A 17,842-nucleotide genomic window follows, 5' to 3' on the forward strand; every position below is an offset into this window, starting at 1 on the left:
TTTGTTAAAACGTGGAATATCTACCGAGCGTAAAGATGCTAAGTAACGCGCTAATACGACCTCACCAGAGGATGACTTTCCGTCACGATGATGCTGCAGAGGATAACTATGATGGGGTGTGTCTAAGGACACGAGATCACCGAATTCGTGGAGAGATGCCTTCGTTCGGAAAGTGAGGGAAATTGACGTTGCTGTTAATTGGTCAATTTCCATGTTGGTGGTTAGAGAAGGATGCTAGCCGCCCATGAGGGAAAGTTGCTAGCGGGAAACATCGTTCGTCAGAAAAATAGATTTCCCCTATCTTCCTGTAGTTGGGACAAAGACTGTCTGTCTGTTTGAAGGACTTTAGTTAACTAAATCTTAAGATTTGTAACGGGTCCTCAGACTAGCTGAACATGTACTGTGGAGATGCATCGACATCTGGTAATCATCTTGCCCGAAGAATAGGCTCTGCGTGTGGCGAGCCACGGAACAGAAACCGTTGGAATGTTTACTGTCGCGTGCCGCTACAACTATTTCTTTTAACGAGAGCTATAGAATTACTCCATACCTCTGTTAGGTAAAAACGTTTATCCCGTGATCGCGGCTACGTTCGGCGACTGGTTGTCGTCTCGAGTCCAAATTCACTATCATAAATCTGGAGCAATTATAATCGAGTTAAGCTATAGAGGCAAAATATTGGGGGTTTTCCGAAGAATTCGAAAGGAAGGTCCCGGTGTCCTTTCATCTTCGACATATATATATATATATATTCTTTTTTATTTATTAACATTTACAATCAATTCTCGCATTGAGAAAACATATATATATATATAATGAACATAAATATATAAATACATAAAATATAGATTTCATTTCTAAAAGAAACATTTCTAAAGTTTTTATATTTTTTATTTCTACTTTAACCCTTTGGTGAAGATTCATAAGCGATTGTTTAAAGTATTTCTTGCAAATATAACTGTACGACCTTGTACAATAAACACGACGAGCATTACTTCAAAGCATTGAGATTCTTGAATTACTCTTTACTTTTTAATTTTAACAAGGCGGTGTCTGCGGTTGATTCATGCATTTCTAATACAATTACATGAATTGATATAGTGCGCGGTATGATGTAATTAAGCCGTACATCGACTGTGTAGCGAGGGCAATAGTATCGTCTATCGCCTTTTATAGTCTTCCTTGAATCATTTCACTCTGTTACGTAATTTTTCATTTCATTTATAGCTTTCAATAAATACATCGTTGTACAATAATATTTCAGAGAAATAACCATTGTTGAATATACGATACACGAATTCGCCACGAACGTTTTATGAAACCGAGATAGATAAAGAAATTCACGGATTTACAACATAAAGCAAATTAAAATACGGATTCTACAATTTAAAATATATTACATTAAAATTACCGTATACAAGTCTAACGCGAGCAATTGAACGCGCAAATAGAGGTCCTCTAGCATCCAGCACGTAATTCCTGTTATTTGTCACCGAGATTCAACAGTTCGATTCATCACGATGCTGCGTACGTGAACAATATGGAAAAAGAAAGAAAACAGGCTAGAAACATTACAGCGTGCATTTCTTTCTTTAGTTTTTTTCCTTTGAAACATATCGTGTTAACGATATGTAAACAGGAATTCACTAACGTCCGATATTCTGTTTCATACTCTTCTAATTTTGTTTATATTAGATACTCTATTATGATTAGAGCGTGGATGTTTATATAAATTCGTAGCTTTATTTAACACTATTACAGAAATACAATTATGGAAATTGAACTTAAATAGAAATTTCTTTCATTCAATACAATTAAGTATCATAACTCATTTATTACGTTAATCCTTAACAATATAACAGAAACTTTATTTTCAATATTTTCGATATCTTTGCACATTATTCTATGCAATCTGTGCATTTCTACACTTTTAAATTTACTATAAATGTACAATCTATTTATAACTCATCACAATGGTTTAGTTTAAATTACGCGTTTGTAGAATACGTCTTACACTTGTCACCAGAGGGCCATCGATATCAACATAGGGCTAGCGATGTTAATGCTTTCTCACTAGTGGTCACATTGACACTGTTTGTTTCAATAAATATAACTTCTAACACAAGTTTTTCTATCCCAGTGTCTAAGGTAAAGGTCTGCTAGGTAAGCCTTACTGAAGAGTCCCAACTAGCAAGATCTCGGACGAAACACTACTTTTCTCTCTTCTCCATTTCCTTTCCTTGTCCACCCTACATCATCCATCCCCCCTATGCTTGAGTCATATGGGCAAGATGGAGTGACAGAAAGGGAAGAGGATGATCTTAGCGACGGAAGATTAATTCAAGAATGCCCATGGGAGCCGCTTCTGACCTAAGACTGATAATATAGGACTTAGGTTAAGTAGTAGAAAGGTAGTCGCGATACACCGTGTGGTTTTTCCGTTGTTTCATCACACGGTGTGTACGCGAACCTTTCCCGGCCTTATTAGGTTAAGAGTAGGGCCGCTCCACTGGGATACGTCGCAAGAGAGGGTAGGAGAATCGAGCCGGCCTTCGATACAGTGTCCCGCCGCTGGCGTGAGGGAGGGAGAAATCCGTTTTCACAATGTTCCTGCCATGTACATAGTCCTTCTTCCCCCTCCTTCCATTGTGTCTAAGGCATGAGCCTGCTGGGTAAGCCTTACTGATGAGTCCACTAGCAGGCTCTGGACGAAACACACCTTTTTTTTTTTCCTTTTTTTTTCCGTCTTCTTTCATATATCCGTGATAATTGTAGCTGCTGGCTGTAGATGTCGCTTGCCGTGGTACTGCAGTATTTTCTTCTTATTTAGATATCGTAGAAGAAAAATCGGACTTCGGAAAAGTACGAGAGGCGCCGGGATTTGAACCCGGGATCCGAACGTTTGTACTCTAAGGCGCTAACCACTGCGCCGCCGTCGTCCGACACTAGTTGGTGTCGAGTGGTGATATTTGCGCTTTCGAGTTCCGCCCCAGGAGGTAAGCTCGGTGTGGGTGCGCTTTTTGAACGAAGAACACGGATTCGTTATTCATACTTTTCATTAGGAAAGTGAGGGTGCCCATTGGTTATAGCCAACGTTAATGAATGAAGATAGGAGGAGGAAGCCTCCTACCAACGTGGTTCGTGGGTGACATTGTTTATTGGAAAAATAACTACCCGCTTTCTCCGTAATTTGTAAGAGTGCACAATAAACCTAAGGATTGTTCTAAGGACTATCCATAATCCGAAAATACTTACAGGGTTAGAGATTCCTTCAAGCTATTAGGATTACGTCAAAGGATTCAGTTTATAGTATATAGTATATAGTAGATCAGTATATAGTATAAAGTTTCAGACAGCGCACGGACCATCGTACGCGCCGTAACATAGAGAGTTATAAGAATATACATAAAATAAAATTAAACATCGCAAAAGTAACTTAATTAGAAATGACTACAAGTATGATGTATAATATAATGAATTCAAATTGTCTAAAAAATATTACAAATTTATAAAGATTTTACTATAAAATTTTTTTAAAAGAAGCTGATACTATTATATAGCATTTTCAAGCATTTACGCACATTAATGTAATTATTAGGTCTTAGTTAAGGTCAAATTAATCCAAGGACGGAACATAGAAGTATTTAACACTGAAGCTTTCGAACTAAATTGAAATTCTGTCTTTTTAATTTTCATACAGAAATTCATTCTTTTCCTAAATTAAAATTCTACCTGAAATACTAAATAAATGTTAAGCTCAATATCACAAATCTCGAACAAATACAATCGGATTGAATGACGACAATATCGGCTATGGTAGAATCTAGGTTAAAATGTTAAGGGGTTTTCCCAAAATTCCAAAGGGAAGGCTTCGGTGTCTTTTCAGCTCCGACATATATATGTGAACGAATGTTTTTTTATTTATTTATTTATTTAAATTTTACAATTTGTTCAGTAGGACATTTGGTAAAATATTATAGCTTAGTGGTATAATAATATAACATGTGGATGGTTACCCCCAGCGGGATTCCATTTTCCAAGCTGTTTATTTTATTTCTATTGTGAGATCTGCGGGATGCTTCTTCTTCAGTCTTCTTTCTATTTTGGTTTTATTCGTTGCAACAACCAGCTGGTTTGGGTGTGTTACAAGTCTTTCTTTATACTTTTTTGCATATCTAGCGATTTCCTCTTTGACTGTTGGAATTTTTAAATCTTTTCGTATGTCTTCATTTCTGACGTACCATGGAGCGTTAACTATTGTCCTTAAAATTTTTGCTTGCTTTGTTTCTGTTTTATTTATGTGATTCATTGCTGCCGTCTCCCATAGTAGGACTCCGTATGTCCAGATTGGTTTGATTATTGTTTTGTATAGATTTAGTTTATTCATTGTGCTTAATTTAGATTTTCTATTGGTTAACCAGTACATCTACTTCCTTTTTTCACGTATTCTGTTTATTATTGATTTTATGTGATGCTTCCATGTAAGGTGTGTGTCTAAATGTATTCCTAGATATTTGACTTGCTTTGTTTGTGCTATGCGGGCGCCGTTCAGTTGGATATCTGGTGTTTTTCCTTTTCTAAGTGTAAATGTTATGTGATTGCACTTGATGTTGATTCTGAACTGATGTTCGCTTTTATTTGTTTGCTTTGCAGCCACTTTTCTATTTTTGTAATGTGTTCTTGTAGTAGTGCGGCTGCCGTTTCTGGATTTGCGTGCCTCACCAGTATGGCCGTATCGTCCGCGAACGTTAGTATTTTGCTGTTGACAGTTGTTGGTATGTCTGCCGTATATAGTGTGTATAGTATTGATCCTAGGACGATTCCTTGCGGTACTCCTGCCTTGATATCCTTAATTTCAGAATATGCACCATTTATTTTTACTACAAAGGTTCTATTGTTTAAGTAAGATTTGAGTAGTTTGTAGATTTGTTCTGGAAATTGCTTTTTGAATGTTTGAAGAAGTTTTTCATGGTTAACTTTGTCAAATGCTTTTTTGATGTCCATAAAGAGTGCCGTGCAATATTGTTTTGTTTCCAGCGCCTGTAAGATTTCATTGACGAGTCTGTGCATTTGTTCTATTGCGGAGTGTTTATTCCTGAATCCAAATTGATGGTCCGGTATTAGTTTTTCCTTTACTATTCTTGGTTTTAGGCCGTTATATTTTATTTCTTCTAGTAATTTGGAAAATGCAGGCAGTAATGATATTGACCTGTAGGATGCAGTTAGATGTGGGTTTTTGTTTGGTTTGGGTAACATTACGATCTGTGCTATTTTCCATAGCGCAGGAAAGTACTGTATTCTTAGAATTGCGTTAATATTATCGTTGTTAGTCTTATTGCCTTTGGGGAAAGGTTTTTTAAGATTTTTCCATTGATCAAGTCAAATCCTGGTGCTTTACTTGTCTTTGTTGCCATAATTAAGTTTGTAACTTCTTGCGCTGTTGTGTTGAGTATGCAGCAGCGTTTATCAGTTGTGTTGCTGACATTTTTTATTCGTCACAATAGTTTGGGAGTTTATGTCTCGTAAGTATCTGTAATGTGTAAGTATACCTTTGGTTGAATGGAAATTTCTCTTACATATGTAGTATCTAAATAGTTTAGAGTAAGTACAAGAAAGGATGTTCTATTTGAAGTGAAGTTTAGTTTTATTTTAACAAGCAATACCCGATGCAAAAACTGACTACAATATCTTCGTACGTCTAACACTCGGCTCACAACGTCTGTCTTCACAGGTCAAAAAATGCTGAGCCTCCACACTCGCACCCTTCTCTCCCATCCATTACTCATTTGGCTTTGACGTCACCAAGGCATACCCTGTTACACACACACTCTCTCTCTCTTTCTCTCTTCCCCAGCACTCTTACCATTCTTAGTTTATGTCTTAAATTTACAACTTATGCTATCCCGAGAAAACTCAAACTTAAATATATGGTAGACCAAGCGCATACCCCCCCCCCCTTTTTTGATATTACACATATAGTTAAAAATGCAGAAACATTGCATTGAATTGGAACGTGATAAAAAAATAAGTAAAGTTCTGATGTTGCACGCGATTGCATGAGCACATAGGACATTTTTAGCGAATAAAAAATAGTTTTGGAAGACTCGAGATTTATCTTGTATTTTATGGACTTTCTGTGTCCCAACCTCTAGAAGCTCTCTATCTTATGAAGTGTTTCAGAGCAGTCCGAAATTTTGTATCTACATACAAGAAGTATACGATCTAAGTGGAATATTTAATTATTCTCTTGATACATCAGAAACAAAATTTACAGAACTTCTCAGAAAGTTGGTTTATTATTACCAAAATTAGTTTAAATATAATTAGTAAAAATTTAATAAATGCTCGTTTATCATCTCTACGTATCTAAGTCGTGCAAGTATAGCGTACGTAAAAAGTTAGTGTCGTTTCAAAGTTACATTTCATGCATTTTAAGACTATAATTCTTGACGTAAAAGACAATATAAATCTGAGCTGCCTCTTATCTCCACAATAATACATTCCAACTTTATTTTTCGTGCACGAAAAATGATATTTATGGGACACTAATAATTTTGCAACACTGGGATAATGAAGTCGTCGAGGTACGACGTGACTCTCGTGTAAGTGCCCGGATAATCAGGTACGCCGCATTCATGACCAGATAAGACAACACCTATTTGATAGTAGGTGAATTGCTGTGATATCATCAGTGGTCCTCCGCTGTCAGCCTGAAATGATTGTTAAATTTTTAATCATAGTTACTGAAATATTTTAATCGAATTGTATTGAAATTATACTTATATACAGTAATAATCTATTATTGATTTATATATTGAAATATTCCAATTTAGAATGTATATATTATATGTCGGGTTTACATTAGAATTAGGGTTAGGGGCGTGAAACGAATCTTCGTTTAGGTTACACGTTGTCGTTATGCAATAGAGAAGACATTGACTAGCGCAAATACGATTATTATAGAGCCGGACAAGTAACCGTGGTAGTTAGGTACTCGAGAAACTAATGACAATGATCCTAGGTTCAATAACGAATCCGCGGTCGACGGGATGATAGACGAACGTGCTCACAAAATCTAAGTCGGACGCGTAATATTCACTGGTCGTAAAGGGTTACTCCTTTCATCGATGAGATCGCGAGCGAGAATGCCTTTCCCGTCCCGATGATGCCACAGAGGAAAACTATAATGGGGTGTGTCTAAGGACACGAGATCATCGGATTCGTCGAGAAAAGCCTTCGTTCAGAAAGTAAGGGAAATTGGCGTTGCTGCTAATTGGTCAATCTCCATATTGGTGGTTAGAAAAAGATGCTAGCCGCCCTCGAGGGAAAGTTACTAGTGGGAGACGCCGCTCGTTGAAAAATAGGTCTCCCCTATTTTCTCGTAGTTGGGACAAAGACTGTTTGTCTGTTTGAAAGACTTTAGTTGACTAAATCTTAAGATTTATAACGGGCCCTCGAGGTAGCCGAACATGTACTGCGGAGATGCATCGACATCTGGCAATCATCTTACTCGAAGAATAGGGTCTGCGTGTGGCGAGTCACGGGACAGAAACCGTTGGAATGTTTACTGTCGCGTGTCGCCACGAATATTTCTTTTAAGGAGAGCTATAGAATTACTCCATACCTTTGTTAGACAAAGCGTTCATCCCGTGACCGCGGCTACGTTCGGCGACTGGCTGTTGCCTCGAGCCCAAGCTCACTATCACAACTCTCGAACAATTACAATCGGATTGAATAACTACAATTGTTTAATTACAGCTATAGTAGACTCTAGGTTACAATGTTGCGGGATTAATCAAAATTCCAAAGACTCCGGTGTTCTTTCATCTCCGACATATATGTATTTTGAAAAAAATTAAGATTAGAAGGAAATTAGATTAAGGACCATAATGATGTGTGAGAAATGGGCAAAACTATTAAATTGTGTTTATCTATTATTTTTTATGTTCAAGATGTTGATTTGATGTTGATTCGAATTGATGTACCCTCAGACACCGTATAATTTATAGTAAATCTGTAATGTAATTACTCCACAAGCATCCTTTCCACCTCGAGGGTCTCCGCCGGCGCATATTTCTTTATTGGTGATAGTTACGTCAAAATCCTCATAAGCTTTCTCGTATACGGCGTTGGTAACCACTGGCAGTTGCAGTTCCATTAATGCGTTAGTATATGATTCACCTACAAAGAAAATGAGAAGGATATTTAAGAATGAAACTATTTCATTTTATCATAGAATTGATATCACTTACTAAAGTTTAATGCTCCCCATCCAGCAATGAAGGGGTTATAGCTCACGAAGTTTTTATTTCGAAGGGATTTCTCTATGGGGAGACAAATGGGATGTATGTACTCTGAAAAATAAGAAAATAAATGAAAGTGAAGGAAACGAATGACGAAAAGTATGAGAAAGAATTGAACATGCTTTATGATACAATATATGTGTACAGTAAGAGGTTTCAGCAATACCCAGTAGCATAAATATTAGAAACACAACAATATTTAAAGACTTACCCGAAAATGGAACATTGTCCTTCAGTTTAAGAATAGCAATATCATTATTGTTCGACTCGGCAGAATAATCGGGATGTATTAGTTTAGATTCGACTTCTATTTGAATAGGATGCGCTCCGTCGTCATCTCGTTTTAAATTTAAGTCCCCGATACGAACCACGTACAAATCATCGTTATCTGCACAATGTGCTGCGGTCAAAACATGCCTAGCCGATATTAGGGTACCTGCGCACAGCCATTGTGTTACCCAATGCGGGTTTGAGTAATTACGGAATCCTACTGCAGCGATCCATGGCCAAGCACCTAAAATGCAATAGACATAGTTGTGAACATACACAATTTTTTCTCGCGTGATGAGTTAGAAATTATTGTTATCCATTGGACATTCGACGATGCAGACTCTCAGATAGAAATTTGATTAAGAGAGAAATTGAATTTTGACTTCAATGGAACAACACTTATTAGTTAATTCTATACAGTTTCCACTTGAAGTATACTGAACTCTAAAGTTCGAATATGTAATTTCTTCCCGAACACTTTTTGATCGCCATCCGTATCATTACTCGTATGTCGATTTTTAATTTCAAGTAAAAACATATTCTTTCTAACATGAACTAAAAGGCGGAAATAATTCAAGTTAATAAACAAAGTTACTACCAATGAAACCGTTGTATTATTATATAATTTAATTGAAACGTACTTTGATGTGCTGATTAGTGCCTTTCAATTTCATCCTTCATAGTATATCGCTTATTATTAATCGGAAAGGAATAGATAAAACGTACCAAGTTTAGCTGGTCTACCACCAACCACCCTGGTATGCGTAACGTTGCTGAAACCACAGTGTGGTGGACGCAAGGGCACATCCGAGGTTGCTATAAAATATTTATAGTGAAAGGAGTTATTATATTTAGAGAATTGACAGTAGAGTGATGAATTAATTCGTCTTCGCTGGTTGTTTCACGATTATCCTGGTTATCACATTTGTTTTGTACGTGAAGCGAGTCGTTGGAATATTCGCGAAGTTAACGAAGCATTTTTCAGAAACAAAACCGGTGAAGAAGTGAATACTTAGGTGGAATTTTCCCATTAACTTCGTGACCATCTCGAAAATAAAAAATCAAACGTGTTCCTTTCAATTTTATGTGGTCACGCGTGACCGCTTTTTTCACTCATAATTACCAAACGCGTAAAATTTCGAAACTGCAGACAACTTAAAGTGCAAACCTTTAGTGCGCCCCGCTTGAACTGATGGATGCAGGAGGACAATTAACCCTTTGAGTGCTATGGACGCATATACGAGTCCAGCGAGAGTCTATCTGTGTGGACTAAGGACCCATATATGTGTCTATCAATATTTTCAACCTCCTTGACGTTTATATAAATCATTGTATTACTTTTTATTTTTAATATATTAAAAAATGTCGAATAATCTTGAAGAATATACTACAAGAGATAGTGAAATAAATGAAAATTACAATTCATCGGACTCCGAAGAAGATGTGGAAAACTATATAAATAATGGATTAGGTACACGCAGAAATAAAAATAGAAAACGGTGTGGAACATTGAGTACGTCTTCGGAGGAGGAAGATCCGCATTTAACTCAAAATATCGAAAACTGTAAACGCACGGAAATGTTCTTGTGGACGAAGAAGAATTTGACGCCCATATTACATATCTTTGACGATGGAAATTCCGGAGTAAAAGTGCATTTGACCGCACAGTCAACACCTTTTGATGCTTTTTAAATTTTTTTCTCGGAGGAATTGGTCTCTCAAATTACCGAACAAACGAACAACTACTTCAAGAATGTAAAAGATCATAAAGCATGTAAAACGAATTCGCGTTTGAACAATTGGCAGAATGACTCAGTCTGCGAAATGTACGGATTTTTCTGTACTATAATGCTAATGTCGCGGGTAAGGAAACTCTCTTTGAGGGAGTATTGGTCCACCGATGAAATGCTGAAAACCAGAATATTCCGGAAAATAATAGCACCAGACAGGTACATGTTATTATTACAAATGTTAAACTTCAATGATCATAACGTAATAAACGATGACCCGATAATAAAAATACGACCAGTAGTCGACGAACTGAAGAAATCCTTTTCACAGTCATATGAAAATCTGTGCATCAACGAAAGCCTCGTACTATATAAAGGCAGATGTTATTTTAAGCAGTTTATACCTTCTAAGAGAAGCAGGTTTGGTATTAAGATATTTGTTCTTTGCGACTGTAGAACTAATTAGTTTGGATTTTATAATTTATACTGGAAAAAAGACAGAGATAAATCAAAATACTTCGACCTTTGGGATTTCTGGAAACGTTGTTATGACACTTCTTCAACCGTACTTTGAGAAGGGTCATACGTTAATTACGGACAATTGGTATACAAGCCCACAAAACCAATGCATTCGGAACTGTTCGTAAAAATAGGAGCGAAATGCCCCGTATGGAAGAAAGCTTGAAGAAAGGTGAAATTTGTTACCGATCTACGAATAATTTATTGACGATGAAATGGCGTGACAAGAAGGATGTCTGGATGCTATCCACTGTACACGCAGCTAGGTTGATTGAAACGGAAAAATGAAACTATCGAACAGGGTTAAAGAAAACCAAACCATCGTGTATTACAGATTATAACTCTTACATGGGTGCTGTAGACAAAGTTGATATGGTTTTAAGTACACTTAATTCTACAAGGAAAACCATAAAATGGTATAAGAAACTTTTTTCCGTTTGCTAGATTTAGCAATATACAATGCATATATCCTATACAAAAATTCTACTGGTACGAAACAAAAATTTAATGAATTTCATTTGGCACTGGTAAAAGATACTTTACGGAAATATCCACAAGGAAGAAACGTTGTGGGTGGTGGTAAAAAAGATTCGAAAGATATACCGTTTCGTTTAACAGAGAGACATTTTCTATCAAAATGTTCAAATTAAACGGACAAGGCACAATTATCACGAAGAAAATGCGTTGTTTGCGCGAAACATAAAAAACGAAGTGATACGCGATATGAATGCAGAAAATGCGATGTCGGTTTATGTATCGATGATTGTTTTGAGACTTACCACACCTAAATGAACTTCTAATTTTAGTCGATTTGAATTGCTCAAAGTTTTTAGAAAATTGTTGAGAATTGTGGATCTTTGAAGCCGAAATAATGTTACAGGAACACTAAATTTACACTTGGAATTAATATTAGAATAGTTATATACTTATTTCATGGACGATTTCTTATATATTCATGGATACACACTTGCGCGCGTCTCGGCACTTTCTCCTATAGCCGACCTATAACCGACTGAATAGTTTACATTCATCTGTTTTCGAGACGTCGCGCACACACATACCTCCACACACCGATACCCGCATACAAGTATCTCTACTACGCATTTAAACCAGCCCAGCACAGAAAATTATACATGTCTCAACAAAAATAATTAAACAATTTTAATTTTATCAATATACATAAAAGTTTTTATTTTGTGAAATGAATCTAGTGTAGATGTAATGCGCATGTGATTTAAAACTAAATATTTCTTTGTTTAAAATATACGTAAAGAACTTTCCATAATTTTTGTTATATTCATTGGACTCAAATATTTAGATTCATTAACACAATTTCAAGTTTAAATATGTTTTACATTTTAATGTTTTTAGTAGAATAATTAATGTTCGAAAATAACTTTCTAGTATTATTTCATTTGGTGTACAGGAATTACAATTATAACTTAGTTCCGCCATGCGTATTCAATTAACATAATTCACACTAGCAGAAAAAGAATTCCGTCTTCAATCATCGCAACCGCTAAGCGCGTGCCGTCCACGTGGATTGCTTTCGCCGGGAGTATCCAGCATTCAAAAGGTTAACGCCAAACATGCGAACAGTATATTGAAGCCAGTCATCGTACTGAAATAAAAAAGTGACGAATTGAAAAGACGCAGGACTGATAACGATGAATGAATCTAATAAAAGAAACTTGATTCACACTATGATTCAATGTTTTGCAACAAAGAGCGAAAAACTGTGGCGATTTAGAAAGACGCGGAACTGACAACAATAAAGGAAATTTAGTTCGTATTATAAATTGAATTTGCATTAGAAAAGAAGCACGATCATGCGAAATAGATCGTAGGAATGACAAATATCATCGACATATGTTTCTGTGTAATTTCATGTTTGAAAATTGTTTAGTTTAACATTAGAACGATCAAACTCGTCGCAATGACAAGCTTCAAAATTTCCATTTGTGCAAATCACTAAAAAGCACCATAGTACTTTTTGTAAAATAAACGTTGATGTTTATTGAGTTAGTAAGTCGACTACAAGGAACTTAGAAGAAAGGTACAAATAGGAGAATCATCAATTTCAGGTAACTTTTAATAGAAAAATTTGGATATTTGTAAGTATTAAAACACGTTTCTATACGTACATAGCACGATTGATAACAAAATACTCTATATAAAATCAATTCTTATTGTATATTTCGTTCCTACTCACCTCACCACTACTGAGAAACGTAGATAGACTTGTACCAACTTTTGTCGAAGTACCTATTTATACCATCACCTTGTCGTTTCACTTACAATTATCTATTATATAGCATGTTTTATCGCACATTACCGATAGTTGTGCTACTGAAGTTTACAAAACAGCAATAACGTGGTAACAAAAATAAATACTTTCGCGCGTACGACATTACATAAAAGTTACCTTTGCGGAGAAAACTGTTTGCTCGTATTTGCGTGTGCAACTATAATTCATCGTAAAAGTCATTGATTTGTAGACACCGAATTATCAGAAATCAATCACATAAATCTTAAGAACTTAAGTAGAAGAATCTTCTACTTATACGCTTGCTGGCTAACTATGAGATGCCACTCAACGATGCTCATTTTTACGAATATTTCGCAATGCTCCAACAGTGATATTTCACGCTCGCGCTATCATACGTTAACAGTATGTGGTACCTCTCTGTATATAATATATACGCACTCGAGAGAGAGAGAGAGAGAGAGAGAGAGAGAGAGAGAGAGAGAGATTGACACATCGTTACTCTTTTTTCGGGAATCAATTTCTTCTTTACCATATTCTTGCCACGGATGCTCCGTATTTTCCTACGAATGGAATTCTCTTCGTTCCCACGTTCCCGGAATTGAGCAAATATTTTAGGACGCAACTAATCAGAATATTCTAAGTTATGATTTACCATTATCAGATTTTTTACGTCAGAGGAAATGCCTGTGTCGTTGTCTAACTCAATAGTTACCATTCCATAATCACTCAAACGAACAATGTTAAGATCGTATAAACCATGATATTCTATCTTACTGTAAAGATACCCAGTTATATTATCCAACTGGATAAGAATATCACGAAATTCAGGTCCTTTTATTCCAATCACATGACCATGATAATGTGACATCAATCACATCACAACCTACAACAGAGATAAGACATCGACCTTCAACGTTCGAACACTTTTCCACATCACTCCCTACACCAAGCCCCTCAACATTCTCAAACCAAAACGCATATAAGCCGAGACTTCAGCCAGCTCGGGCAGTTCTTGTTCTAGTTTCTGTTCTTGTGCAGCCCCTTTCTTTCCGGTTCAGTATCATTCTGTTCTTATAAGTGCTAAATTAATAATAATAATAAAGTTCGATAAAAGAAAATTAATAGTTGGGTTACGATTCAGCCTTCTTTTCTCTTACAATCCAATTGTCAATTTTACGTCACAATAATCTTCAATGTAGCTCCTCAATATATAATATTCCAAAATTTATTGCGATGTATAGGATGTACGAACCATGATATTCTAACGCGAGCAATTGAACGCGCAAATAGAGGTCCTCTAGCATCCAGCACGTAATTCCTGTTATTTGTCACCGAGATTCAACAGTTCGATTCATCACGATGCTGCGTACGTGAACAATATGGAAAAAGAAAGAAAACATCAGGCTAGAAACATTACAGCGTGCATTTCTTTCTTTAGTTTTTTTCCTTTGAAACATATCGTGTTAACGATATGTAAACAGGAATTCACTAACGTCCGATATTCTGTTTCATACTCTTCTAATTTTGTTTATATTAGATACTCTATTATGATTAGAGCGTGGATGTTTATATAAATTCGTAGCTTTATTTAACACTATTACAGAAATACAATTATGGAAATTGAACTTAAATAGAAATTTCTTTCATTCAATACAATTAAGTATCATAACTCATTTATTACGTTAATCCTTAACAATATAACAGAAACTTTATTTTCAATATTTTCGATATCTTTGCACATTATTCTATGCAATCTATGCATTTCTACATTTTTAAATTTACTATAAATGTACAATCTATTTATAACTCATCACAATGGTTTAGTTTCAATTACACGTTTGTAGAATACGTCTTACACTTGTCACCAGAGGGCCATCGATATCAACATAGGGCTAGCCATGTTAATGCTTTCTCACTAGTGGTCACATTGACACTGTTTGTTTCAATAAATATAACTTCCAACACAACTTTTCTTATCCCAGTGTCTAAGGTATAGGTCTGCTAGGTGAGAGCCTTACTGAGGAGTCCGCCACTAGCAGCCTAGGACGAAACACTCAATCTTTATGTCTTCTCTCGTTGTGTCTAAGGCATGAGCCTGCAGTAAGGGTAACCTTACTGATGAGTCCACTAGCAGGCTCTGGACGAAACACACTTTTTGTTTTCTTTTTCTCCATCTTCTTTCATATATCCGAGACCATTGGCAGCTGTTGGCTGTAGATGTCGCTTGCTGGGGTGTAGTACTGCTGTATTTTCTTCTTATTTAGATTTCGTAGAAGAAAAATCGGACTTCGGAAAAGTATGAGGCGCCGGAATTTGAACCCGGGATCCGAACGTTCGTAGTCTAAGGCGCTAACCACTGTGCTGCCGTCGTTTTTTATTTTTTTTAAATAATGTTTATTACACTAAGATAAATTTTAATACATTTGGGTATTCACAATAAACTATGAATTTTGGTAATGATGTGTTAGGCAAAGGTACCGATACGCGACGGTACGACGTAGCCATACTATATTATGTGTCGGCGCTTTACTTTTTTTGTGTTTAATACAATCTTTGGGTTTAAGCCGCTAGGGAGCGGAGCTTTTATATGATTTTGTTTTTCGTTGATTTTTTCTATCCAGAAAACTTGGTCGCAAAACAGGACGCTTCGGTAGTCTACTTTTTGGGTGCTGTGTAACTTTAGGGAGGGTGGGATGAGAGGGGGAGCGGGGGAGGGGGGTGTCAGATAGGTTTATTTACAAAATTTACAAATATTTACAGATTACACCTGTGTTTTACGGTGTCAGAATTGAGTTCTGTCGGTTTAATGGTTTTCTCTCTTATTTTATTATGGATTCGGTATCCACCAATATTTTTTTGTGTTTTTTTTTGTGTTTGTCTTTAGTGTCTTTCAGAGGGAGGGCCATGTTGTATCTCCACCTAGTGTCTGCGGTCTGTTCATTTAAGTTTTCTTCGTAGAGTATAGTTTTGATCCCTATTGTTCTTTTTATCTGATAGATTATTGGGATATTATTTTGGTCCTGGAGGTAGTTTTTTTCGTCTAGGTATAGGAAAGCTTCTGGGGGGATGTAGCCTGTTGTCAGAGTGTTTTTGTAATATGCGTCGTTTGGAAATAGGCAACTGAAGATTAAGCTGTTTTCTTTTATCTTTGCCGCTTGCGCGAAGTGGTTTCTTATTAGCTTTAAGGTGTGACAGTCTATGCGGTGAATGTCGGCTAAGTCGTAGATTATTTTGTTTTTTACATATTTTTTAAATCCGCTGTGTTCGGATCTGTAAGTACTCAAGCAAGCCCTTATGTATTTTCTTTCGAATATGCGAATTTTTTTCCATTTGGGAGGCTGATATGTTGTACCAAATTGGGCAGCCGTAGGTTATGATCGGTCTGATTAGTGATTGGTAGCATAGTATTTTTATTTTGCTGTCGAGATGTTTGGAGTAGAATAGTTTTTTTATTTTCCAGAATGCTTTATTGGCCTTAGAAGTTGAATTTCGGTGTGCGGCTTGAAGTTTAATTTGTAGTCTATATTTACTCCTAGGTATTTTACGCAGTTTTTGTGTGGTATGAGTGCCCCTTTGTTTGCCTTTTCTCTTATTTGGAATTTTTTGCAGTATTCTCTTTCTATTGGGCCGACTTTACTTGACTCGCGTCTAAACAGTATGGTTTCGCATTTGCTTGTGTTGATTTTTAGTTTACATGCATGGTTATTTTTTTGAAAAGTTCTTGAAGTTCAGTTTTTATTGTTTTGGTTTTGCGGCCTGTTACGTAGATGATTAGGTCATCTGCGAAGGCTATGGAGCGTTTATGGGTGGATGTATTGAGATTAAAGAGATTTAGTAAGTCACTGTTGTAAATACTGAAAAGTAACGGGGAATTTACTGTACCTTGTTGCAGACCGTCTTTTATGGAGAATTCTTTGCTTGATGTATGTGAACCTTCGGTCATTACGAATGTTCTGCTTGTGATCATGTCTCAGACTATTTTAATTAGGTATTTAGGAAAGTTTTTCTTGATCAATTTGTATATGAGACCTGGGATCCAGACTGTGTCGAAAGCTTTTTCAAGGTCTATTAAGCAGGCGGCTACTCGTTGTTTTGCGTTTAGAGCCCAGCAGATGTCCGACGTAAGTGTGTTTATTGCGTGAATTGTGGAGTGTTTGTGCCGGAAGCCAAATTGATTTTCTGAGATTATGTCATTTTTTGTGCAGAAGGAGTTTAGGGGGTTGTTTATGATTATTTCAAATACTTTGCTTATGTTGGCAAGGAGACTTATGAGTCGTAGGTTTGCGGGTGATGAGCCGTCTTTATCTTTTTTTATAGCTATCAATTTGGCTTTTTCCATTTTCTGGGGAAATATGTGTTGTTTAGTGCATTGTGTAGTACCATTTTATTTTCTTTGGTAGGCGGTTGAGTAAAATGTTTGGGATGCCGTCGAAGCCGGAGGATTTTTTGTTGTTTAGTTTGGAGAAGATTGTGTTTAGTTGATTGTAATTTGTGAAGTAGTTTATTTCTGGATCTGGTTGCTTGGAGTTGTTTGCGGTGTTTTCGTTTGAGAATGTGCAGACTGTTTTGTTTAGCGTTATGTCTTGTTCCATTTCATTTTTGAGTTTGTTTGAGCGATTATAATTCTGTTTAGTTGTTCTCGGCCCATGTGTTCGTTTTGTGTGTGTGTACTGCGTTGCCATCGTCCGATGCTACCTAGTGTCGAGTGGTGGTATTTGCGGTGTTCAGTGCCGCCACAGAAGGAAAACTCG

The 17,842-nt window shown here is 36.4% G+C and overlaps 1 protein-coding gene across 1 annotated transcript; it reads right to left on the reverse strand.

Annotated features, from left to right (window-relative positions):
• Positions 1–6,323: 6,323 nt before the first annotated feature.
• LOC117208451 (venom protease-like) lies at positions 6,324–11,860 on the reverse strand. Its single transcript, XM_033449639.1, has 6 exons — positions 11,790–11,860; positions 9,300–9,389; positions 8,515–8,817; positions 8,253–8,354; positions 8,030–8,181; positions 6,324–6,710 (listed from the first exon to the last, which is right to left on the reverse strand). Exons 1-6 carry the CDS (start codon positions 11,851–11,853, stop codon positions 6,546–6,548), a joined length of 876 nt encoding a protein of 291 aa, XP_033305530.1. The 5' UTR covers positions 11,854–11,860; the 3' UTR covers positions 6,324–6,545.
• Positions 11,861–17,842: the final 5,982 nt, after the last annotated feature.

Source organism: Bombus bifarius, unplaced genomic scaffold (assembly GCF_011952205.1).
Source record: "Bombus bifarius isolate JDL3187 unplaced genomic scaffold, Bbif_JDL3187 scf7180000008105, whole genome shotgun sequence".
NCBI classification, from domain to species: Eukaryota; Metazoa; Arthropoda; class Insecta; order Hymenoptera; family Apidae; genus Bombus; species Bombus bifarius.